Consider the following 23,796-nt stretch of genomic DNA (forward strand, 5'->3'; position numbering starts at 1 on the left):
CCGTGATGAGATGTCGTGAGTCAGGCATCAGGGATTTAGCGGTACTCAAACATGCCTCGTAAGACTCCTAAGGCGGCGGCGGGAGCTTTGTGTTCCATTGTTGATCGCCATTAGCATCTAACCTGCTCGGATTTTGAAGTCTGTGTAAATAATCATAGTCGACCAGCGAGGCAATCGGGTAATCTATCGGCGGATTAGTTCTCAAAGCCCAATCATTCGAGTAACTATCACACGGCCTCGTCTCGCTTTCACGCAAAGGGTTACTAGTACATACGTATCTTCTTCTGTCATCGTTCCTGGCTTTGGTCACAACCAGACACACGATGCAAGTCTCCCAATGCTATCGACGTTCGTTTATCTTTATCCCTTTGCAAGGTTTAGACTTCATGACGTCTCCAAACATATTCGGCCCTGTTAATCACTCCTCAGATCCCAGTGTGGCTATGCAGGTGCCGAAAGTACCGGCCCAGGACGTTGAGAGCAACCTCACCGTTGCTTCTTCGTCTTGATGCTTGTTCCGCGATATGTACATATTTTCAGCGGTTCTCCACTAGTACTACGATCATTCAAGATTAAACTTCCACTGGCCTTACCTATGTCGTCGTTCAAAATACCAGGGAATGCTTCTACCATCGCAGCATCATACTTCTCAAGAGCCGTAATACGATATGGCGGCCTCGCCGCCTGCTCTGAACTTGCCTGAGGCAGTAGGAGCACCTCGCCCACAAGGAATAACACAACAGACTTCAGCAACTTTGAGCGGCAACACATTCTACGCAGACGTTACAGAGGACAATGACCTCGATACTGATGATGAAGATGACATAGATGCGTCGGCTAACGATGGAGACGATGCCAGCAGCCTGGTGGCTGTCAGCATCAGTCGTGCTCAGAATGACATGAAGTCGCCCACAACTCCCGCTGCAATGAAAGCTCAAGCACTCAATGCTTCGAAAGACTACTTCCAAGCCGAACCTGAAAACGAGACACAACTCTTCGATGAACCGTCGGGGCAGGAAACTCCGCCAGAACATCCTCGTGCTAATCCACGACAGCAGGCAAATAAATCTAGTGAGCCCGAGAAGCAGATCCAACCTACCCCTTCACCTTGGAGGGCACCGTCTGCGAACCAAAAGCCAGACAAGCGGTCTTCATTAGTAAGCTCAATACTTGGTGCTGCTGAAAGCTATACGAGACCTAGAGCCTCATCCGGTTCAAGCATAGTCGATGGAATCAGGAAAAGGCTTCCAAATATGCCCTCGATGAGCATGCCGAGATTCTATGAATTCTCTGGCTTCGGCGACTCCGGCAGACCGACGCTCGGACCCGCCGGTCCAGGTCTCGTACGGCCTAGTGCTAGAAGTCAGGCAGCTGAGAACACCCAGCGGCCGCTGGAGGGCTCGGAGGGTTTGGCCTCGCCTCTAAAGTCCAGCCAGCAAAGTACAAGCCGTGATGGTGGCCCGTGCGTCAGCAATGACAAACCAAGGGCACAAAAGCCGGACCTATTACGTCGCTCCACATCTGATCAATCTCTCTATCTCCGGAAGGCCGCCACGGGCGCATCAGAGTTCGATGACTACAATGCGTTCGCTAACGTTTCGGAAATGGTCAACTCACGTTTCAAGGCTATATCAGATACTTGGCAGGATTCATCGCTACGTATGCCGAAGCTACCGAGCATGAACCATCGAGAATACCTGAGACCAAGGCAAAGGACTAATAGTGATGAAACGAGGAGCAATACGAGGATGAATACTGGCTCTCTACTGCAGCCCAGAAACACCAATGAGAACCAGCAGAGAGCCAGCCCTAGTGATGCCTCCACCTCGAAGCACCCTGTCTTGAAGGAAGCGTTATCTAGGACTGAAGGAGATCTTGTGATCTTGGGAGGCTACAGAGGCAGTATCCTGCGAGAAGCGCAGCCGCCACATCGGCAACTCTGGGTACCTATCAAAGTGGGCATGAATCTGAGAAAGGCAGATCTAGAGGTTGGCCTTACACGAAAGGACGAACTGAAGATGGAAGACAAGATCATCCCTGGTGGCACATTATCACACGTTGGTCCTGTCGATATCTGTCGAAGGTTGATTAGGAAATGCAGAAAGTGTCCTAATGTACAGGACGGCAAGCTGAGGATACATGACTATGGCTATGACTGGCGGCTGAGTCCGGATCTTCTTGCGGACAGATTTATTGGGTTCATTGAAGCACTGCCTTGCAATAGAAGAGGTGTACCGGCGGAGGAGCGAGGCGTGTGGGTAATAGCACACAGTCTTGGGGGACTCCTTACACGATATGCTGTTAACAAGCGGCCTGATCTGTTTGCGGGTGTTGTGTACGCCGGGACACCCCAGAACTGTGTCAATATATTGGGGCCGATGCGCAACGGGGATGATGTCCTGTTCAGCTCTCGCGTCTTGACTGCCCAAGTTAATTTCACCTTGCGTACTAGCTATGTCTTGTTACCGCAAGACGGTAGATGCTTCATCAACAAGCAGACCGAGGAGCGCTACGACATCGACTTCTTCGACGCCAACAGCTGGGACGAATACCGGCTCTCGCCATGCATTAAGCCAGCTTTACCCCGTCAAAGGCCAGAGAGGAAAATGAGCATAATGGGCTCGATCTCGGAAGCAATGTCTCAGCCAGCAAAGCGCGGCTCATGGCTGCCATCTTGGAACAACGATACGAGCAGCTCATCGCACCACAATCAGCCTCCGTCAGTCGGTGACAAACTAGACGACGCAAAAGACGACGTGGCAGATGCCGCGGAGGCCGCCAAACCAGAAGCACCACTCTCACCAGCCTTAGCAGGTGGCTCGTCCCAATCCTCCAAGAACAAACCTACGGTCGCAACGCAAAGCACGATCCCCGTTCCGTTAGCCAAAGCATATCTAGCCAATACTCTTTCATCTGTGCTGGATTTCAAGCAGAGTCTCTCACATATCCCGGATCTACAAAGCACAAATGCATACCCACCAGCAGGCATTCTCTTTGCGAAGAACACGCCAACCGTCTACGGGGCGTTCGTACAGTCACGAGAAGCGATCAAATATGATGATGCGTTCGAGGAGCTTGCGTTCGCGGCTGGGGACGGCGTTGTGCTTGCTAGTGCTGCGCAGTTGCCGACTGGTTATCGATGTGTGAGGGGCGGAAGAATTGAGAGTGAGAGGGGACATGTTGGCTTGCTTGGCGATCTGGAAGGGGTTGGACAGTGTCTGGGTGCTGTGATTGATGCTAGGAGGAGGAAGGTTGGGCTGGGTGCGTATGATAGATAGTCAGCCAATAGTACCCAAGGAGAACAAGTACATTCAGCTGCTTCCAAAGCACGCTGTGCCATATGCGGTTTCTTGATGTTTCTCGCTTCATGGTTGTATTTGGTTGGCCGCCAAGACCTTTCTGCTCTCCTTGCGCGCCGCATTGTTTCTTGTTCTGCAGCTTGCGGCTTCGTGTACCAAACTAGAACGTCTTGAAGATCTGATACGACTCAGTCCCGTATCAGCCATGTGAAGCTAGCCTGGCTCAATGCGCCTTCTCTGTCAGTTCCTCCCCTAGACGGCAAGCGCAGGACGCATTACAGCATTGACATTTCGGTTCAGCTTTGTTGGAGAACGTTATTTTGCAGATCGCTTCACGCTGCTCACCTTCAGCATCGTTGATGATTGAGCATGGCAAACTTTATCCCTGTCTCCCATCTGCTCAATTCCTACTAAGTTCACTCTTGCCATGTGCGATGGACCCTTGCTTGGAGATCGCTGCATTCGGAGGGTCATCTACTGTACATCGGATAGACGAGATCACAAGGTTCGGGCACTGAAAGCCCTCGACGCGGCTTACTCAGATATCGATCCTCGATTGCCGACCTGTGAGAACTGTGGCGTTTGTCCACTGTGGCTGTGCTCAAGAAGCTTGTTTCTCGTTCCTCATTTTTGGCTCTTCGCTGACGTCAAGTATGTCAAGGATCGAGCTCCAAGGTGACCAAGTTTCGATTGCTGAAGTGGTGGCATAAATGGCCCGCACCTGGCCGTCAGTGGAGATGAATCGACATCATATCATCCTTGTCGCGCTTTGGCATACCAGTGCAACTTCTATTCACCGCCCGCCCTGACTAGTCTTCGCAATCCTTCAACATGTTCAGGTCTGACACGCCAGGAAGAAAAGAGAGCATCTCATCATACGGACAAATGAACGCGCCACCAGCAGGCCAGAAAAAGCACAGACTCAGCCGCTTTTTGGGCGGCTCGAGTGGTAGCAGAGATTATGAGGACGAGCGACCTGCTCCTCCAATGAATCAGCCGAGTCAGCACGACTCGGGCTACGCCACGAGTGATCATGCGAACCATAGCGACCATAACAACCATGACATCGTTCAAGTTGAGAACGATGGTTCAATACCCAACACCAATAGAGCTCAGAATCTCGCCCTGGACAAAGGCACAGGCGAAGTCTTCGACGAGGATACAGGACAAGTGGTAACAGTTGTCACGACTACCACAACCACCACTACAACAACCACAACGTCAGGAGGAGGTAGACAACAACAACAAGATGTCCAGAGAGATGTGCAAACAACCCAACATCAGCAGCCACAAGGTCAAGGGGTCACGACCACCACTGGAGCTGGCCCAGGATACACCCCACATCACGCTCCGCAGCACATGCCTCAGTCGTCGAGGGACAGCGCATATGCCTCAGGAGGTTCTGGCCTGACGGCACCTGACATCCCAGCCCGAAATTCACGCAGATCAGGAGAGTACGATAGCGCCTACTATCCACCTGGAAATAGCATGGCAGACATGCCCACATCCCCTTCAAGACAGAACTTCAGCTACCCTAGTCGTAATCCACCAAATCCGCCAAATCCACCAGCTGCTACAGAAACGGGCTATACACCTCAACAGGAGAGTTATGCAAAGAAGACTGGACGATTTGCTGACCTCAAAGCCGCTGCTATCGGTCTACATGTAAGTTCTCATCTGCATACCAACCTCTCATCCCCTACTGACATATTTATAGGGCGTCGGCGAAACCCTCCGCGGCACTCTCAACTCCACCGTGGACGATCGATTTCCCCGCCATAACCCTAACAAGGCAGCTGCAGCCCACGCGAAGAACGCCGCAGTCATGGAAAGAGGCCGGAACGAAATGCAGCATATCCCACAAAGGAACCATCACCCTACAGACCCGATACCAGGTAATGGCGGAAGCTACACCCATCAACCAGCATCCAGTGGAGGATACACCCATCAGCCAGGACTCGGTGACAATTACACACAGAAACCCGCGACAGACCATCACCGTGTCTCGCTTCCACCGGACCCAAACTCGAACCTTAAAGGCAACGCAGTAGATGGATCTCACAGTGCTGTCTTTGGCTTGACGCCCGATGGCCACAGGCATTTAGACACCACTCCCTCGCCGACACCGCCGCAGCAGCATGCTCCGGAAGGGACGAATGACTACTCCAGCGTATCGAATTTGACGAGCAGCTCAGGTACGCCCGCAGCCGGCTATGCCCCACCACGCGGCGCGCCCATGAGAGCGAACAGTGGTACAGCGCCCGAATCAGTATCGGGTAATGTCGAACGGGTTCCCACTGTCAAACATGCTGCGCCTGGCACAAACCAAGCTGTTGCAGTTAGTGGTGAGGAAGTCGTGAGTCCGATGAGTCCCGGGAGCGGTGTTAAGAAGCAAGGGACGCTGAGCAAGTTGTTCAAACGGAAGCCTGTTGGTGGCGCTGCGACGGAAGGGTCAGCTGTGGATGGAGACAGGAAGAAATACTACTGAGGGGTGACATTGCAACTGCGTGGAATATTGATTGCAACAAACAGTAACATGTGATTAGCGTGCTCGATCTGAAAGGAATTGGATGTAACACTAAAACTAGGAGCACACGATTTGATGAGGTTATGTCGAGGTATGAATGATGACAATGGCCAACCCAAGTCTCGAAGTTCAGCATTCCTCTCGTGATTTCATGGCAGTGCTTATCATTCGCGCTCACGCAATATCCAGTGATATACCAGTTGACTATCATTTCACCACCAACTTCGATCAGACCTCATGGCCGTATAAAGGCATAGTACCACAATCTTCGAGTCATGGCGCACCAGGTACACCACACCACATCTCTCAAAGAAAGCCTGAAGGAAAGCCCAACCCACCCTAGCTGAAGCTGCTCAGGGGAGGCGCGACTCGCCCGAGATAATTGCCTACTATACTAACAGTACACATGGCAGGTGCCTCTTACGTGAACAAGGAAGGCGCGACTCCTGGGTCGTACCTACCAGCTCGTACGGAAGTGTTATGCATGGCAGGCACGGTCCACAACGATAACAAGGAAGGTAGGACTCACGGATCGTACCTTCCTGCTACGCTGATGGTACACGGGGGAGGCGCGACTCTGGTGAACGAGAAACCGCGACTTGTTAGTCGGTCGGTTGTGCCTGCCTGATGTGATGATGTTATGCGAGGGAGGCACGCCTCGTGGTCGCACCTGCCTCTACCCTTGGTGTAAGGTTAGGAAAGTACGGCCCAGAGCAAGGAAAGTGTGACTCGTTGGTCGTGCTTGCTCGCGATACTATGGTACACGAGGAAGGAGGGAGTTACATGAACAAGGGAAGCGCGACTGGTCGGTCGCGCCTGCGGTCTGTGCTGCTTCTATACAAGGAAGGCGCGACCCTGTGGAACGGACCTGCCCTTTACTCTTTGGTGTGGGACTAGGCAGGCCAGCCCAGAGCAAGGAAGGTGCAAACCGTGAATCGTAACTGCCTGCTGTGCTGGTATTCAGTACGCAAGGAAGGTGCGTTTTAGGAAGAACAGGGGAGGTGCGACTGATCGGTTGGTTCAGTCGTACCTACCTTTCTGTACTGCTAGCATGCAAGGAAGGTACGACCACCGAACGTACCTGCCGACTACACCAGTAGTACACAGGGAAGGTGCGGTCTGTCCGGATGAGGAAAGCGCGCCTGTCGGTCGGTCGTGCTTGCCTTCTGTACTGCTATTATGCAAGGAAGGGGCGGGTCCACAGCAAAGAAGGCGCGATCCGTCTTGTCAGTCGTACCCGCCTGCTATATGAACAATACACGAGGAAGGTGCGATTTAGCTGAATAAGGCAGGTACGGCCCAGAGCAAGGAAGGCACGACTCTTTTCCATCGTGCCTGGGCGTCGCGTTGTGCCTGAGGGCTCCCACAAACGTGTTGGAACTACAGCCGCGGATGGGGCTGGTCGACGCTGCGGTTGATGTGGTCTCGTTTCCTGTATGGGTGCTCCCTCGCCTTAGAATCATGTAGTCGATGGGTATGGGCTTGTATGCATGGGTTTGTGCACTGCTGCATTGTAGGACCACGGCACATGCATGGCATATGTATGCTAATATTTCATCATCGAATGTGTGACGATGGTATTCCAACGAACCTTTGATTACATGCACGAAGCTATTCAAACAATATCTGTACAAGCTTGGGTGGTAGACCGAACCTTGACCAAGATATGCCCTACCAATTGTGCGTCCTTCAGTCCATCACGTAACCAAAATCTCTAACCAAATGGCTATTCGTACTTCAGTTTCCATGCAACGACAGAAGGTGAAGCTCATCATCTCATCCCGGTGCAAGATTGCTGCACATCTATTGACGTGTGGAAGCTCACATCAAGGCAGGCGGCGGCGGCGCTCCAGGGAGCGTCCCCTGCAGCAGCCCCATCCCAGGCGGAAACATTCCAGGAAACCCATGTGGGAAGATATCATCGTCATCCTCATCCTCCTCATTCCAGTCCTCTTCGTCAAGATCAGTTTCCACCTCCCAGTCATCCATGATATCGTCGTCGTCGTTCAGAGCAGACTCGATATCACTCTCGTCATTGTACTCCATCATCCAGCTCTCATCACCAGCATATTCGGGAGTCTCCAGCAGTTCGGGTACGGCGCCCTTCCACGTTTTCTTCTTCAGGTCAAAGTCGCCAGGCTTGATGGCGACGTGCTCAAGCGGGCAGGGACCGCCTTTGAGTAGAAAAGAGTACACTCTCATGCGTAGGGAGTTCTCATCGCGCATGAAAGGATCGACATGCCAATGCTGCATGCCTCCATTCGTCAGGCGGGCGTTGATGTTCAATGACTTCAGATTCTTCAGATGACGCTGCATCCATTTGAGCATGTTGACCCAGCAGGCACGTGGAATTTCTATGCCTCGAATCACCGAAAAGTCTTCAGGCATCAGCATGATGTTGGCCAACGAGATAAATTCAAGCGTCTCGCAGCATGGCTTGAGCACGTTTTTGAACTCCTTGGCAGAAATGGTGATGCCATAAAGATCGAGGTAGCGTAGTTTTGGACTCCAGATAAGTTGGGCTGGGACTGATAGAGGGTTCTGCTCACCAGGTCTTGACTGAAACATGGAATTGCAGGTCGTGCCAATGTCATCGTCCACTAGGTCTGGTCCATACAGGCGAATGTCATCGCACCATCTATCAGAAAGCGTCAGTTCTTCTAGGTTCTCCGCCGCTCGAAGGAGGGTTTGCAGATTTGCCATGGCCCGTGTATCAGGGAAGTAACCAATCCCTTCTGCGTAGAGGTTCAAGGATTTGAGACCAGCCATGTTGCGTTGAAAAAGCGACCTGAACTTAGAAAATGTGCCTTGTTGGAGGAAGTTTTGCCAGCTCAGGCCGTTCAATTCGAGGTGCTGGAGGGGTTGGGACAGCTTGCTAGCAGCTATCAGGACTGCATGAGTATATGTAGCTCGAGCCAAGTGGCGTACACCCAACGTGCCACGCTCAAGCCTAGTGTGCGGGTAACGCCCACAAGTCTCTTCTGCAAGCTGTGCGTAAAAGGAGGGCAGCTCTTCGCGCGTAAAACCCTCGTTGAGGTGCTCAGAAGAGTCCTCAACCACGATATGTCTCAGATTGACCAGCGCGGTGAATGCTCGCTCGAGATAGTTCAGTTGTACCATGTTGTCCATGGCCACCTCGGCCCGTATCTTCTGCGAATTGATGACATGGGCATGTTCGATAGCTTTCTTCTTTTCATCTACGGATATCTCACTGCTCCATACACTCTGCAGGCGTCGGATGAATCTATCTGTCAGGCCCAGATAGCCCGTATCGTATGTCAAGTGCCGGACGTACCGTCGAAGGTCCTCGGATTCGGCAATGCTCAATAGCCGTTCGAAGCTGCGAATGTGAGGGTAGAGGGTGAATCTTGCATAGAGGCGTGGCGTCGTCAATTTTTGGAGGAACTTCGAGGTCTGCCGCAGTGCTTTGAGCTCATCACTCTGAACCCTGACGAGGATATTCTCCAAAAGCTCTACAGGCAGAGAAAGAAGCTGCGCGTCTTCGTTGGCTGTATGCGACATCATGCGACTCGAGCGCTGGTGAGAAGAAAGATCGCTGGTGTTGAGCTTGACCAGCAGGTTCAGAGGAGGACGGAGTGTACCAAGCTGAGGCAAGATGAATAGTCACTCAAGGGGACAGAAGACGCGGTCTTGATCAGGGGCATAACGAAGCAGCAGGAGCGATCGGCTTCGCGAAATGGTGACTGACGTCGATGGCGCGTCCCCCACCCCCCAGGCGTGACGCGCCAGCACGTGACAAGCTCGATAGCATAAATTCCTTCTTACAACTGGAGCAGAGGCCTAGTAAGCACGTGTCTCGCTATTTGACACGTGTGGTACAAATCTATAATCTTGCTATACAGAACGAGCAGATACCTACTCTGCGTTTTCCGGGTTTTGTTCCACTTCCTGTTCCTCATTTTCTGCGTCAGGAGCAGCCACTTTTCCAGGCGCCATATGCACCCATACCTCCTCCTCACCCATCTTCTTCAACCTCTCCCAGTACTTCTCCCTGGCATGCGGCTGTAACTTCTTCCTCCCTTCATGTTTGACCTTCAACCGAACCGCGGTCCACTTCGGGTCCGGTTTGTGCTCGGTGGGCATCTCCTTCACCAAATCCAAGTCCAAGAACTTCTTCTCTGGCAAGTTCCGCCGGAACGCTTGATGCTCGTCTTCCTCACCGTTGAAATGTAATGTGCGATCTAGGAAGTCTAGCGACGCGTCGATATTGACGTCGATAGCTCGGACAGGATCAATCGTCGTTTTCATTACTCCACTAGCGATACGCGGGTAAAGTATGCAGAAGTCGGACTGTGAAATATGTACTGTGCCTCGAACAGTCATCAGCCACGCAGGATAGCCGGCGTCCTTCGATTCTTCACAGACCTCCTTGGCAACATTGAAATTTGCATCCCAGTACATGAATGCTTCACTGTTGATGCCGAGAAGCGGTACGTTGATATGCTGCTCAGGGGTGGGGTCTCGCACAGGCTGGCCCCAGATATCGTACACTATACCTTGAGTGATGTAATGGTACTTCGTTGACGATCGAAGCATATCGATCGTGGTTGCCGATCCGAACGAATGACCGAGCATGGTCACGTTGTCACAATGTAGTCTGTCTCTCCAAGCCAAGAAATCGACACCATCAAGTCCAAGAGAGGACGCACCTGGCATGCCCTTCTTCCTCAAGTTGTAGTCTTTTAACTCATTGCCCCGCCCAGCACAGATCTCCGTCATCAGATAGTATGCCTCATCAACCTCTGCCACTCTAAGCTTGATTTGTGCGTCACGAAGTTCGTGATCAACTTCGTGGTCAGGCGAGGTATCCCACTTGTCGTGCTGTGGAAAGAGAAAATCAATCATGTCGTAGGAACGCGTAGCTTTCGTCGACTTCCCATGCTTCTTCTGTGCGGCTGACTCCGATTCCACCCTGCGCAACGAATCATGAGGGTTGTAGTTGACCAGTGACCTAGGACCACTGCCGTCGCGGTGTTCTACCGCGCATACCATAAAACCGCGGCTAGCAAATTCACCGCAGATACTGCTGTACGCAGTTTTCGTACCACCCATACCATGGCTGAATAGAATGAGGGGAAATTTAGGCTGCTTCGGACCTAACGCGGGCATCGGCCCAGCGGTACTATTTGTTTTGCGGTTGTGCCACTGCTCATTGATTTCTGGCCAATGCTCAGCAATACGCGCGTTCCGATATGCTGGGAGTTTAGTGAGCATAGTAGTCATCATGAACCACACCATGGTCGGCCATTCAGGCAGCGTAGCGAATTTCGCGTAGCCTTTCGCTGTAAGATGTCGCGGCCTGGCGAGCCATGTTGGACGCGCATTGTGTTGAGATCGAGCTTTGCGAATCCGTTCATCGGAAGCACTGTCGAGATGTGCAGGGTAGTAGATCGTCACAAGCACCGTTTCCAAGACAAGAGCATGTCTATGGTTTCGCTTGATGTTCGAGAAATGGCGAGGCTCCCTTACAGGTACTTCCAGATCAATGACCCCTACCTCGTACGGTCCAGAGTATTTTGGTAGCCGGCCATAATATGGTATTCTATCCCTGATACTATCTGGCGGTCTTGGTTTGGGACTCTCCTTATTCGGAGCATTGCCTTTGCGCTGTTGACCTTTAGGATGTCCAAGGATGTACTCTGGGAAGATGTCTGAAGATTTCATTTCGAGTGACTAGAGCTGGTCGTCCTTCTCCCGGGCTGACGACGGAAACATCTCGCTCCCCTCTCAAGAGCACTCCGGAGCGAAACAGTCTTTAAGAGCGGGCGCCGGTACGTAGGAACGATGTGCATCACGAAAGTTTCGGATTCTGCAACAACCGGCGACGGCTTCAGTCAATTTCATATCACAGTCGGCAATCGCGGATGTATGACTTACCCGCCAGCTAATTGGCTGAATTGATGGTGCTTCTGGTAGAACGGGAATAGCGAGCTCGACTCAGCGTGTTCTTATTGGTCTTGCCAAGCCGAACCAAGCCTAATTTGGTCGCTTAGCTTGTGACGTAGTGCTGTTCAGTACTAGGCCGTCTGTGAGACAATCGCGTCCAGTGGTACTGCACGTGTCAGGGCTACGCAGAGTTCGAGCTGCTTCATGCAGCCCGACCTCAGTGCACTGCCAGTCTTGGCTACAGCGAGTTTGTTGTATGGGACGCATACCGCTGATGACAGCCCGAGTAAAGACCATTCCGCTTCCCGGCTGTTATCTGTAATTTCCGCGGTCAAGTGAGCTATATTTGTGGTTCTCCCTCAGACCCTTCATATAGCTTCATGGTCCTCTCCCAGATCAGGTGCCACCAATGAACGCACTCGCGCATTGGTGCAAAGCGAAGGAGCAGCTCCCGACAAAATGGCCACTCTCTTGTCTGCCAAAACTTCTGAAAAGCTCTGACCATCAGCTGCATCCGAAGATCGTTCGGGTCATCGGACTCCATCCTCAGGAACGGCGCAACCATGGTACCGCTGTGTTTGAAGCAAGTCCAAATGAACATCTCAACCAATGCTTCGTCGTCAGGGTCAATTCTGTCTATCACCGCCAGACACTCTCTTGTCCAATGTAGCACCACATCCTCGTAGAATACGCTGTATCTTTCCGCCGAGCCAAGGTCGTACAGCTCGCGATGGAGCGCCATGAGCAGTATCCCGTCCGCAAGTGACGACGAACCTAGGGAGATTGTCCATTCGAGGTATGCCGTAAGCTCAGTACTTAGTGCTGTATTCGCAGCTGCGTTGTTATGGCGGAGGTCTATGCAGGGCGTGTTCATGGTGAGTTTGGCTAAGTGAAAGACACGATCCGTGATTCGACCATCACTGGCAAGGCGCTGCAAGCCAGGTGGTAACGCCTTGGGTGGAAAATTGCAGAACGGAGCCTGTGGGGTTAGAGCGGCAATGCTCGGTTCAAGTAGGTCTTCGCTCTTGTCCTTCACCATTCTGCGCAGTTTCTCCGACGAAGTGTTGATGTAGAACTGGCACTGGGCTTTCATGCTATTTCACGGGTTAGTAGATTGCGGCATATCTTTTGCTCGTGTGATCCTTACCCAGCGACGACTGGTGTTGTGATGTCTTGCCAGCCAATAGCGTTCAAACCACCACGATACCGAATTATGTACATCATCGCGGTTGTGTGAGCGCGGTAAGCATTGACGTTACCGAGCAGATACTGCATTTGTTAGTCCTTGGCATCTTCCGCACGGTTTCATACGCCCCTACCTCAGCATTGATTAAGCCCAGGATTGCTAAAAAGGTCGCATCCTCGAACAGCCCGTTTCCAACCGACAATGCCTCTCTAAGACTCTTCAGTGTAGAGCCGTAATGGCGGGCTGTGTCGATATCTGGCTGTCCATCGACCCACTGTGATATGTGCATGTTTGCGTAGGAAAGCGTGATGATCGACTCAAACATAACAGGGTGTTGCATGGCGTAGCGTACATAGTTCTGGATTAACTTTTGCGGTGCCTGTTCGGGACCAAGATTGGACCGTAAGAGATGAGTTGGAGCGTACGCTCCAAAGACTGCCCGCGTTAGTTCAAGACAACAACAGCCAGATGACAGGGCTAACGTACAGTAATCAAGAGCCTTTGGCAAGGCCGCTGTCGGCTGTACAGGATAGGAGCTGAAGGGGTCAACCCTCAAACCAGTGCCATCACGCAAAGCAAGCGGTGACACCCCGGATGGCTCTAATCGCCAGTTAAACATCTGAAGGGCGCTCGGCCTGGAACTCGAGCTTGCGACCGGCAGACCTTCTGCCTGCTCGTGTTGTGCACCACGTGCCAATGAGCTCTCCCGTTCCCGCTTCGCTGCTGGCCTGGACCTATTTCGAAAGTACGTGCCGATATAGGAAGCGACTTCTCGTCTCCTGCGTCGATCATTCTGCTGTCCGGGATGTGTATAGTTGACGAAGACGTTCTGTGGTTTCATGATCGTGTAGGACGTACTACTCACTTCCGTGGCTGGTTGTGGCGTCGTCGGAAACGGTGCCTTGAAAAACGCTTTCCGTTTCGGTCCATGAAGGAAATGCGGCTCATGGCTGCTATATAGCACTCTTGTCGCCATGTCCGAGATTAACGATGGAACCACCTAGCTTCGAGCTGTCGTCCGTTCCTTGTGTGATAATCATCGATTTAACGTTGCCCCCATTCCCTCCAATCTTTGTGGTAAGACAGCTCGTTCACGCCGTGTTTAGACCCAACAGTTCACAAGCTGGTAGACATTAAATTGTGTTCGGTCCATCCGCACGAATATAGCGTTGATAATCTCGAGCAGGCGTCGGGCGTATGCACGCGCGATAGAGGAGGCTGCCATGCAGAGGCATATGGATATTTGGAATCCACAGTTCAAGTTACCATCATTGGGCCGAAAACTTCTGTACCTGCCGAGCGCCGCCTCTGAGCTTCGAAGTTGCATGCTTACCTAACAGGTATCAAGCCAGCCTGGGATACGTTCCGGGACACGTCCAGTCAGCAGATGCCTGACAAACAGGTTCGGTTGCGTCATGAGTGCGCCAATACATTGAGTAAAGCTCGCCAAAGCGAGAGTGACGATTTGAAGTGGGAGGCATCACGGTCTTGGAGACCAATCTGGACCTCTGCAGGCGAAAGGGCTCATTAAGTAATCCAGATCAGGCAGGCGCCGATGCGCGGCGCACCACCACTCTTGATCGGGAAAGGGCTTCTGACCAATCGGAAGCACTGTATACTTAGCGAACTGCACTTGGCGCATGGTGACCACTCAGATCCCCCATATTCCATCTTTGTGTTCGCTCTGGCAGCTGCGGCATGAGCATGAGAGGGAACTGTGCACATGCCAAATGGAAACACCTAGCATATATTCATCAGCTATCTCGCAACTTATCTGTATAATGCTTGCCACATCCACTTGGCTCTCAGCACTGCGAGGGCACTGCCCTGCGTTTCCACTGTTCGACCTCGACCTCGATCGTTCAGATCTCCATCGCTGACCGACGGGCGAAAATACGAAATAGGATTGAGATGGTCGACGGCATCGTCAGGTAGTCGCTGACCGCTTGCAAGACCTTCCCACTCAGCTCGGTTGTCGGATTCGTACGGGACGCTCCACCACATGCCAAAAAGACCATCTTCGTTCTTGGTGGCCAGAGCAGCATCAGCGTTGTGCTCAATCCACTTCGCGTAGGCAGCGCAACGGGCCAAATGGTATCGATAGCCCTCCTCGTCAAACGAATGGAATACAATTCCGAAAGTTGATTCTCGCTCGTAGGGACGCGGGGGACGACAAAACTCAGTCAGGTGCGTGAAGAAGATGCCTTTGAAGGTTTGGCCGTCCTGACTGCAGTACAAGCCGTGGTCACAGTATTCTTCCAGCACTCCGCCACGACCTAGACCATGCCAATCTTTACCCTCGTTTGGCCAGCCTGTAGCTCTAATCACACTACTGACGAGGTCGTGTCCATCGTCAAGATATGATCGGGCCCCAGTAGCCAACCACAGCCCACGACTGGCTGTCAACAGCACACCCTGATTGTACGTGTACACCATGGTGTTTAGGTCATCGCACAAACCCGTTCCAGGATTAATGGTTCCGTTCGGAAAGCGGTGCCACCCTGTAACGTGGAAGCCGTCCTGATAAAGACCAGCTGCATTGCGCATTCTCGACTCCTTCAACCATTTGTAAGACTTTACGGCGTTCTCCAGATAAACAGGGTCATGGCCATTGTAGAAGCGATCTCCTTGTGTACCGAGGAAAGGCGAGGAGTCGTTGTCCCCAGGGAAATAGAGGTACATCGAAATGCTGGCCGCAGTGTATAGCTCGTTCGTGATGGCGTTCTTGTAGGGAGTCAACGACGGATTCCAGGTCATGCCGCCTCCGCACAACGAGTCGTCCCATCCCACCGCCGCAAGCTCGTAGAACACACGGGCTCTATGTGCCGCCATGGGACTGAGCTGTAGCCCATACCACGCAGCAGACTCAAATTCGTCGCCTCCAGCATGTCTCCTCGCATACAAGTCCGCAAACTTCGTGCTCTCGAGCCAGCCGAGCACAACCCACAGCATGTCGTCGTATGCCTGGTTCCGCAGACCAAAAGCATTCTCTCCAAAGTAGAAGAACGCGGTTTGTGTGTAGTATTGGTTGACCAGATTTTCCCATCGCAAGATATCTGAGCATGCCTCTTCAAATTTCAGGTCTAGTCCTTCGACGATGCCATTCAAGGTGAATGTAACATGCGCCCCAGTGACCGCAGCTGTCCAGTCTATGGCATCGGCCCACGTTCCAGCGAAGGCGTCAAAATATGTCTCTTGCATCGACTCGAGCGCATCAAGCACGTCTTGTAGAGCCTGGGTGATATCACGGTCGACAGGGTGAAAGCGCTGTGGCTCGTGTGAGATCGGTCGCTGAACATTGTCAAGGTAGGGTAGTGTCGTCGTTGCCCTGGACGCTGCTGAGACCAGCGGGGCCAGTGCTCCTACTATGAGGATCGCATACTTCGACTGCCTCATTGTCGAGGTCGCAGCCAGAAGCTTTTGTTTCAAGGCAGCAGCTCAGCTCATCAGGTCGTACCGTCTCTTGTGAACCTCGATCAAAAGCACCACTGAGTCGAGGCGTTATCTCAGCGCCATGTTAAATGAGGAAAGTGTCAGATAACTGACAGCGAGCACTGTAATGCGCACGACAGCAGAAGATATCGAGCGGGCACTTCGCTAAGTAAAATCTGAGACGCATCGAGGCGCTCATGATGCTTGCAAGTCTCGCTAGAAGAGTCCTCCGCACAGCCCACGAGCCAATGTTGGCACGCCTATTCATGCCAAGGTCTGGGCGAGTCTGGGGTAGCAACCACCATGTGTGGTGGCGTCTTCGGCTTGCATGAACCTGAGCATCTTCGCGACTTGAGTACGTACCTAAAGACCTTTAGTCTGACTTCGACACCATCTAACTACAGGAGCATGAGTGTTGCTGAAGGGAAAGCTCTTTATTAGACGCGTCTTTCACAGCAACGCCTTCTTTTCCACTAAAGCTACATCTGTTCCAGCTGAGTCCGTTCACGGGTGACCCGGAGCACTGACCACACTGACAATATTCGTCCTAACATCCATCGAGTCGATGGTGGTCTTCTTATGCACCAAAGGCAGCCTGGAAGTTGTCCATGATGGAATCATCCTTCACTCTGTCCCACAGAGCATTGATCTGCTTGGCCGAGGTGTCCTTCAGTGGTCCATTCTTTAGGTACTGCAAGGTTGCCTCAACCTGACTGAACTTAGTCGCGCCGAAGATCACAGCATCACCCTTTTCTGGCCTCAGAGAACTATGGTAGTTCATCCATCGGAATGCTAGCTCAGCCTTCGAAACTCCCTCTTCCTCTGCGATCTTCTCCCAGTCGTCGAGCACCGTCATGAAGTTCTCTTTACCGTACATCTTCTGGTAGAGACCGCCGACGAAGTTGGGGTCAAACCGGCCTTGTCCTTCTTCGACGAACTTCCTGTTCTTGGTCTATACTCCTGTTAGCTTCACTGTTTGTCCAATACGTTGCAGTACTGTGGCCGATCTTACCAGGAAACCTCCAGCAATCGGGCTATATGCGTAGAACGCCAAGTTGTTCTTCCTGCAAACTGGGAAGATCTCATCCTCAACCTTTCGAGCCACAGCAGCATAATTACCTTGATACACCGAAGGCATGACGTAGTTGTTCTTTTTACAGACATCAAGAACCTCCTTGACCTGCGCAGCTGGGTAATTGCTCAGACCGAACCTCTTGAAGCCGCCCGCTTGATACGCCTCATTGATAGCCTTCAACGTCTCCTCGATTGGCGTATGCGGATCAGGGCAATGCATGTAGAAGATATCAACCTCTTTGCCCTTGCCAGCCCCGAGCTTCTCCAGACTATCCTTTGCAGAGTTGACTATGTTCTCTCGAGAAGCCCACGGCTGGCCAGACCAGCCGCCGAGCCATTTCGTGTCGACAGTGAAGCCCTGCTCAATCGCTTTGGCCCGACCGATGATACTCTCCGACTTACCCTCTTGATACAGCTGCGCGGTGTCGATGTGAGTGCATCCGTTCGCCTTCAGCATGTCCAGCAGCTGCTGGGTGACTTCAGGCTCATTCAGCTCGACCCAGATGTCGTCTCTGCCGAACACAGCCCCACCAAAGACGATCTTGTTAGACTGTGGCGCCATATTGGTCGTTTCGTTAGTCCCTGGTGAGCTTGCAAGAGCGAGGTAAACAGATGTGGTGAAGTCAATGTTGTAGTAGCGAGGTCCTGTGAATCAATGCTCCGAGTGCGCGTTTGGTCTTCCGTCCAGTCTCGAATAATCTCAAGTTTCTGGACTCGGAGCGATATTCATACACATCAACCAGTCTTAAATCCTGTATTGAACCCCGTTCCCCTCATGATATAACGCCTATCGTAGCGTCTGGACCTACGAGTACTTTCAGGCGCACCAAATAGCCAAGCAATTCTAGCTTGAGGGCTGATTTGTCAGCGTCCTGGTTGTAAGGCCTACCACGACATGCAACTTGTGAGGACGGACAAATGGTCAAGCCGCGGTTTGGGTTACATAGTATGGAGCAGTGTCAAGAAGACTGGTGTAGGGGTATTCTGCGGGATGTAGCCGGTGAGGGTGCTGGGGCGGGTTTTTGCGTCCTAGGCAATAGCGCTGACATAAGAGGCGACATATCACCTATAAGTAGTACGCCAAGATCGCTCCTACGCAAAATTCCCATACCAGGCAAGTTTCAGGACATAGGCCCAGAGACCAATATACTGCCAAGAACAATGAGGAAGGTACCTGTATATGTATCTTACGTCTTCGCTACCGAAGCACGGACCATCTGTTCGGCCGACCGAGCAAACATTGCGCGGAGATAAACGGGGGAAGAAAGCAAGAAAGCGAGACGCCGCTTGCCAAAGGACGTCGAACGCTTTAGAATCATACCCCAGCATGATTGAGCAAAGACTCAACCGAACACTTCCCTGCAATTGACATGTTCCTGTCACCTTGCACATGCTGCAGATGCCTCAAGCTTAGCGGCCTATCAATCTCTGTTGTGACGCTTGTGGCCCTCAGATGCTCTTCTGAAAGCCTGTCGGATGTACTGTGGAAGTAATCGTCGCGGGAAGACGGCGCATTCAGAAAGGCAAGTTCAAGCTCGGATGGCGACAGGTGTCCACCGTCAGAATACTTCTCGGCTATCCTGGACCAGAAGTGCCCAGCGTGTTCACGGTAGATGCGACCGAGTCTGCCTAGGTCGACTGGGTTCTCTCTTTGTTGAACGGAGGCGTAGGGTGACGGTGTTTGGCGCCATGACGATGGCTGTGTCATCCCTGTCCGAGGACAAGAAGACGAGCGCTGATGTGTTGGGGAGTTCTCAAATGGTGGCAGAAGCATCGCCATGGTATGCTTAGGAGTATTGCTGGTGGAGGCCGGCAAGCTTGAGCGAGTAGCTGGTGCGTTCGAACTAGTGACAGGAGGTGCGAGGCGGTGAACTTCAGGTGGATGCCCGCCTGATAGAAAGTAGATGCTTCTTCCTGGTAAAGACTCAGGAGTCTTCTGTGCTGTGAGCATCTGGTGGAAGTGTAGACGGCAGGCAAGATCCGTCTTCCGCAGCCGAGCTCCGATCTGCTTATACGGTACGCGATCGACTCGAAGCTGAAGCAATATACGCTCCTGGCCATGGTTAGTACAAGCCTTTGGTGCTTTCTCATAGCAGACGCACCTCATCTGAAGTCCATGCCTTCACGTTCCGACCAATCTTTGATTCGCCGTACTTGTTGGGTGGCGACTTCTTGATCACTCTATCCGAATCTGATGCCGTGTGTCGCCGCGTAGCAGGTGGTGTTGTAAGGTTCGGCGTGATCATTGCGTCTCTTGGTTTGTTTGTTTGTCCCGAGTTTCTTGCTAGTTATGTTGCGATACCTGAGTCTGGATGGCTCTGACGATGGATATGGATGAACAGCGTTCAAGATGACTGCCAAAGCCTCGGTGAGCACCAAAGCTCCGAGTCCTCATGCCCTTATCAATATCCATCGTCTGCGATTGACGACCGCTAGATCGGCCGACTCAGGTACAAGGCAGATTTGCGTAGGTTGAACCCTGGTTCAGCGTTCCGGACGATTGGACCGTCATGCTGAAGAAGGTCCTCTCTGGCGCATTGGTCCATACTAGAGCCAATATAGCCGCCTTCGATCATATTGACTTTGCAATATTCTGTCGGCAAAGTCAATGATCCCATTTTGAAGCGAAACAAAGCCTCGATGGGGAGCGCAAAGTGTCTAGATTGGGACAGCCGTAACTTAGGTGCATACCCAGCGCAATAATCCTGGCTGCAGCTGGCTGCAGGTCGAAGATATTTCATATGGCAGTGCATGTAGAGGAGCCATATTATGCTGTTGACTTAAGCTGCGGAGGGATGAACGTGATGCTAGCCTTTCATGGTAGCTCTTGATGAGATTGCGCGACAGGCGTCCTTCGAGCGCGTGAGCATCATCTTACAAGCTTGTGTAAGGACGTAGAAAGAAGTATCCTGGCGCGTGAAGCATGTCAACATCACTAACTCCTAGTCGGAATGAAGTAGTGCGTCCATCTATGCCAAATGCCAAGAAGGGTCCGCGGCCGACCTGCAGTAGGCGATTTTCCGACCAGTAGGAGTCAAACACTTAAGTCCATAAGCGCCGAGAAGGGGTTCGATCAGACTCGATTGGGCATCTCAAGAAACCCATGCGAGATTGTCCTTGACGTACCTTAGCGATATGACTAGCATGAAGCCTCGCGGCTAGAGTGAAAGTGATGGTTGGCGCGGCAGGCAGCTTTGGATAGATCGAGATGAGGCCTGCAGGTCGCTGTATCCAGCGATGGACGAGCCAGTGGAGAAGTCCTCGATAACGACGAACAGATGGTCCACGTTTCAGATGTCTTCAGAACCCTCCACAACCCATTGTAGTACAAAGCTAGGCTCTACCCGTGTCTGCCGTCCGCGGCAGAGAACATGGCGTACTATTTGCCATGTATCGGGGTTTTGAGTCTGTTTGAGCATTGTAACTTGTACTGGTCGACCTCATAAATCAATGCTGAAGATTGATCGGGTTCCGAATTGTGCCTTGCTGCTGTTTGCCTCAGCGCTTCGCGGTCTTAGTCCTCGGGGCTGAGCAAGGACAATTTTTGGTCGCAGAATCGGGGTTCCAGACAACATGTCCACAAGACACCACTGGTCTGCTAAGGTGGGTTCCATGCACCGAATATCGTAAGAGGTCGTTGGTCGAATTGTGGGTGCCAATAGCTTCCTTCCCTTCATCGTCCTGCCCGAAGTCCAGAACAGACGAAGGGCGATTGAATCAGCATGCCAGCCCAAACAAGTACATGTCCCTGCGCAGCATATCGGAACGGAATAGACGATTGCTCCTGTACATCCGTCAGTTTGCCTATCATCGACAGCGAGTATCGGAGGCTCACATTAGCAAGGACGGCTGCTTCGCCGATGCCCATGTTTTTACCAATCCACCCCAGTGTCCTCCTAGCGTATCGCCTCATTTCGTCTTCGATGATTGACACTTGCGCAACGACATACATTGGGTGCATAAGCAAGAGTCCTCCGACTGGCTTACCGGTCTCCTCAAGCTTGCGACTGATATCGTCTGTGCCGGCACTTGTAGGGTCGGGCAAGGTCGAGAGGTTGGTCAGATGATACGCAACAGACGATAACAGCCCTTGGGAAAGCTCATTCGCTTTGCTTTGCATTCGTACCTGTTCTTCGGTTGAAGTCTTCGAATTTCCAGCTAGCATGCCTTGAAGCTTCTTTGCACATCGCCATTGAAGGTCTAGAATAAGAATATGGCATTTTCGATAGGTGTTCCAGACGCTTGCAACGTACACTAAGAACAGTCAGTCTTGAATTTGAGCAGCTCGCATGGGCTTACCATCGTAGTATGTCTCAATGCGCCCCAGCCTCAACTCTAGCTTGCCGATGCAGCATCTGTCAGGCGCCGAGTGAAGCAGCGTATGAGGTTGCCATTCGTTGACCTGTCTGCTGCGCCACGTATCGAGCTCTTGCCCGGCCTCGCTTACTTGATCGAAGAATGCGTACAAAGCCTCGATATTATGAGAGCTTGATGACAGCAATTCATCGGATTGTGACAGAACTGGCTGAAGCTTGGACATGGTCGCGTCAAGGTTCTGCACAGGTCCCGGCACAGGTGGTTCCAACATTGTCGCAAAGGAAATGATACTCTGCTTTGAGTCAGCTAGGTAGCTTGTTGCATGCTAAAGCTGCGCTTACCGGTGCTGGTGACTTCGTTGGTAGCGCATTGGCCGACGAGAACACCCGAATTCCACCGAGCAGGTCGAAAGGCGGGCCTGCGGCGGTTAGGATAGCTGACAGACCTTGAAGATGGATATTCTGTGCTCCAGGCGATATATCCGTCGCTGTCATTATCTTGTTTCAATCAGCATGAATGCAATGTGTTGAGCAGAATACCCACCTCGTATAGCCCCAACAGAACGGTTGTCATGAATGTGTCGATGCGGGTCGAGTCCTCTATCTCGACAATGGTCTTTCTGAAAGATCGTAGTAGGCTAGCGTATGCCTTTTCAGCCTCTACGAGGAGGTCTCTCCGCTGGTATCTCATCCCCGCAAAACCAAGGGCTGCAGCGTTAGCTGCTTTAGATACATTGGTATTGGTGTTGCCGTGCTCGAGAAGCCTGGGCAGTCCATCAAGGTATCCCCGTGACAAGTTATGGTCCTTCGACTTGATGCAGAAGCCGTGAAGGAAGTCCTCCAGAAGCACATTCTTGTTGAGTGCCGGGTTGATGAAGCCGTTGTCTAATGCCGTACCAATATGAGAAATTGCGGGATGAGTTGCCGCGGTAAGGATGCTGTTGCTTCTATCATCCAGCGGAGGCTCAACTTGCAAAGAAAGCTTGGCTGCGAAGTTTCGGAAGATAAGGTCAGTTCCTGATTCGTGTTCGTACGAGCATTGTTTTCTCGACTTCGAGCAACGGGTACATATCTGCATCCGGTGCTGTCAGCTACATCTTCCCGAGCTGATCGGACGGGGCTTAGCACATATTGGCGTATGGAAGGGGTGTTGGCGTGCTTAATGCAGGTGCTGCGACTTTCATCCTCTGCCACTTACCGGTCGAGCCTCATCGCACTTGACGTGGATTAGCAAGATGGATTTAGCGCAGATGCTGGGGTGACTACCTTCTTGTGCCTTTGCTTGCATGTCCGGCAAGCTCGCGAGGCACCGTTATTGACCATGCTGTTGGGCCTAGAGGAACTAGCTTCAGACGTAAACCAACGATGTTCCGCTGAAGGGAGATGCTGCAACGTGTTCGACGATAGAGCTACAGCGGTCGATGCATAGTCATACACCAAAGGTCGCGTTGTATCTTCCTGGAAGTCTTTGCGCCGTAGCAAGGATCAAGATCATTCGTGATACGCTTGCATAGTTTGCAACCTCAACCGACAGTCCAAGGACTAGTCGCATCGTCGTGGTTCCATCATCTCTGAAGCTTTTATGTTGCACCTTCAGGTGAGTCGAGAGAATCTCACACCAATCTGCAACGCGTCTGCCAACCAGCTTCCATGGCTTGATTGTACAAGACCCGGGACTTGCATGTTTGACTCGGATTCGGAGCCGGAAAGCACCCTGAGAAGACAGCTTGCTCGGTGTGGCTAGCTTTGCGCCCTGACGCTAGCACAAACACGGTCAGACGCCGAAGGTCAGATCGGCACTATTCGATTCCGAGCTGACGGGACATCGGAAAGCAGTTAATCCGAACACCAGGGACACTGCGAAAGGCAGCGCCGTCGAGCTGAGGGTGTTGTTGTCTTGATATTAGCCTTGATCCGCTCGCTGCTATAATCTCGGATCAGTCGAGCACGCGAACGACCAAAGACGAGTCAAGCCAGCATAAACAGAACCCTGAGTTCAATGTATTTCTTGCCTGTCCAATTCGAGCAGAATACCTCACAGACCACTGGCTGTTC

General features: G+C 52.1%; 9 protein-coding genes across 9 annotated transcripts; 2 read left to right on the plus strand and 7 right to left on the minus strand.

The window, feature by feature from the left end:
• Positions 1 to 668: 668 nt before the first annotated feature.
• On the plus strand, positions 669 to 3,278 carry PMZ80_002684 (uncharacterized protein; the record flags this gene model as incomplete). Its single annotated transcript, XM_064871116.1, has 1 exon — positions 669 to 3,278. One exon carries the CDS (start codon positions 669 to 671, stop codon positions 3,276 to 3,278), a length of 2,610 nt encoding a protein of 869 aa, XP_064733569.1.
• Positions 3,279 to 4,130: 852 nt separating this feature from the next.
• On the plus strand, positions 4,131 to 5,787 carry PMZ80_002685 (uncharacterized protein; the record flags this gene model as incomplete). The annotated part of the gene is made up of 2 exons (XM_064871117.1): positions 4,131 to 4,964; positions 5,017 to 5,787. The coding sequence occupies 2 exons, from the start codon at positions 4,131 to 4,133 to the stop codon at positions 5,785 to 5,787; spliced, it is 1,605 nt and encodes a 534-aa protein (XP_064733570.1).
• A 1,860-nt stretch (positions 5,788 to 7,647) lies between these two features.
• Positions 7,648 to 9,351, minus strand: PMZ80_002686 (uncharacterized protein; the record flags this gene model as incomplete). Its single annotated transcript, XM_064871118.1, has 1 exon — positions 7,648 to 9,351. One exon carries the CDS (start codon positions 9,349 to 9,351, stop codon positions 7,648 to 7,650), a length of 1,704 nt encoding a protein of 567 aa, XP_064733571.1.
• A 351-nt stretch (positions 9,352 to 9,702) lies between these two features.
• On the minus strand, positions 9,703 to 11,511 carry PMZ80_002687 (uncharacterized protein; the record flags this gene model as incomplete). The annotated part of the gene is made up of 1 exon (XM_064871119.1): positions 9,703 to 11,511. One exon carries the CDS (start codon positions 11,509 to 11,511, stop codon positions 9,703 to 9,705), a length of 1,809 nt encoding a protein of 602 aa, XP_064733572.1.
• A 562-nt stretch (positions 11,512 to 12,073) lies between these two features.
• PMZ80_002688 (uncharacterized protein) lies at positions 12,074 to 13,895 on the minus strand (the record flags this gene model as incomplete). Its single annotated transcript, XM_064871120.1, has 4 exons — positions 12,074 to 12,827; positions 12,881 to 13,002; positions 13,053 to 13,354; positions 13,406 to 13,895. 4 exons carry the CDS (start codon positions 13,893 to 13,895, stop codon positions 12,074 to 12,076), a joined length of 1,668 nt encoding a protein of 555 aa, XP_064733573.1.
• Positions 13,896 to 14,689: 794 nt separating this feature from the next.
• Positions 14,690 to 16,315, minus strand: PMZ80_002689 (uncharacterized protein; the record flags this gene model as incomplete). The annotated part of the gene is made up of 1 exon (XM_064871121.1): positions 14,690 to 16,315. The coding sequence occupies one exon, from the start codon at positions 16,313 to 16,315 to the stop codon at positions 14,690 to 14,692; it is 1,626 nt and encodes a 541-aa protein (XP_064733574.1).
• Positions 16,316 to 16,928: 613 nt separating this feature from the next.
• PMZ80_002690 (uncharacterized protein) lies at positions 16,929 to 17,987 on the minus strand (the record flags this gene model as incomplete). Its single annotated transcript, XM_064871122.1, has 2 exons — positions 16,929 to 17,303; positions 17,364 to 17,987. The coding sequence occupies 2 exons, from the start codon at positions 17,985 to 17,987 to the stop codon at positions 16,929 to 16,931; spliced, it is 999 nt and encodes a 332-aa protein (XP_064733575.1).
• Positions 17,988 to 18,740: 753 nt separating this feature from the next.
• Positions 18,741 to 19,671, minus strand: PMZ80_002691 (uncharacterized protein; the record flags this gene model as incomplete). The annotated part of the gene is made up of 2 exons (XM_064871123.1): positions 18,741 to 19,478; positions 19,528 to 19,671. The coding sequence occupies 2 exons, from the start codon at positions 19,669 to 19,671 to the stop codon at positions 18,741 to 18,743; spliced, it is 882 nt and encodes a 293-aa protein (XP_064733576.1).
• Positions 19,672 to 21,689: 2,018 nt separating this feature from the next.
• On the minus strand, positions 21,690 to 23,029 carry PMZ80_002692 (uncharacterized protein; the record flags this gene model as incomplete). Its single annotated transcript, XM_064871124.1, has 4 exons — positions 21,690 to 22,034; positions 22,084 to 22,239; positions 22,286 to 22,813; positions 22,940 to 23,029. The coding sequence occupies 4 exons, from the start codon at positions 23,027 to 23,029 to the stop codon at positions 21,690 to 21,692; spliced, it is 1,119 nt and encodes a 372-aa protein (XP_064733577.1).
• Positions 23,030 to 23,796: the final 767 nt, after the last annotated feature.

This window comes from Knufia obscura (genome assembly GCF_036327395.1).
Source record: "Knufia obscura strain CCFEE 5817 isolate CBS 148926 chromosome Unknown scaffold_2, whole genome shotgun sequence".
Classification (NCBI taxonomy): Eukaryota; Fungi; Ascomycota; class Eurotiomycetes; order Chaetothyriales; family Trichomeriaceae; genus Knufia; species Knufia obscura.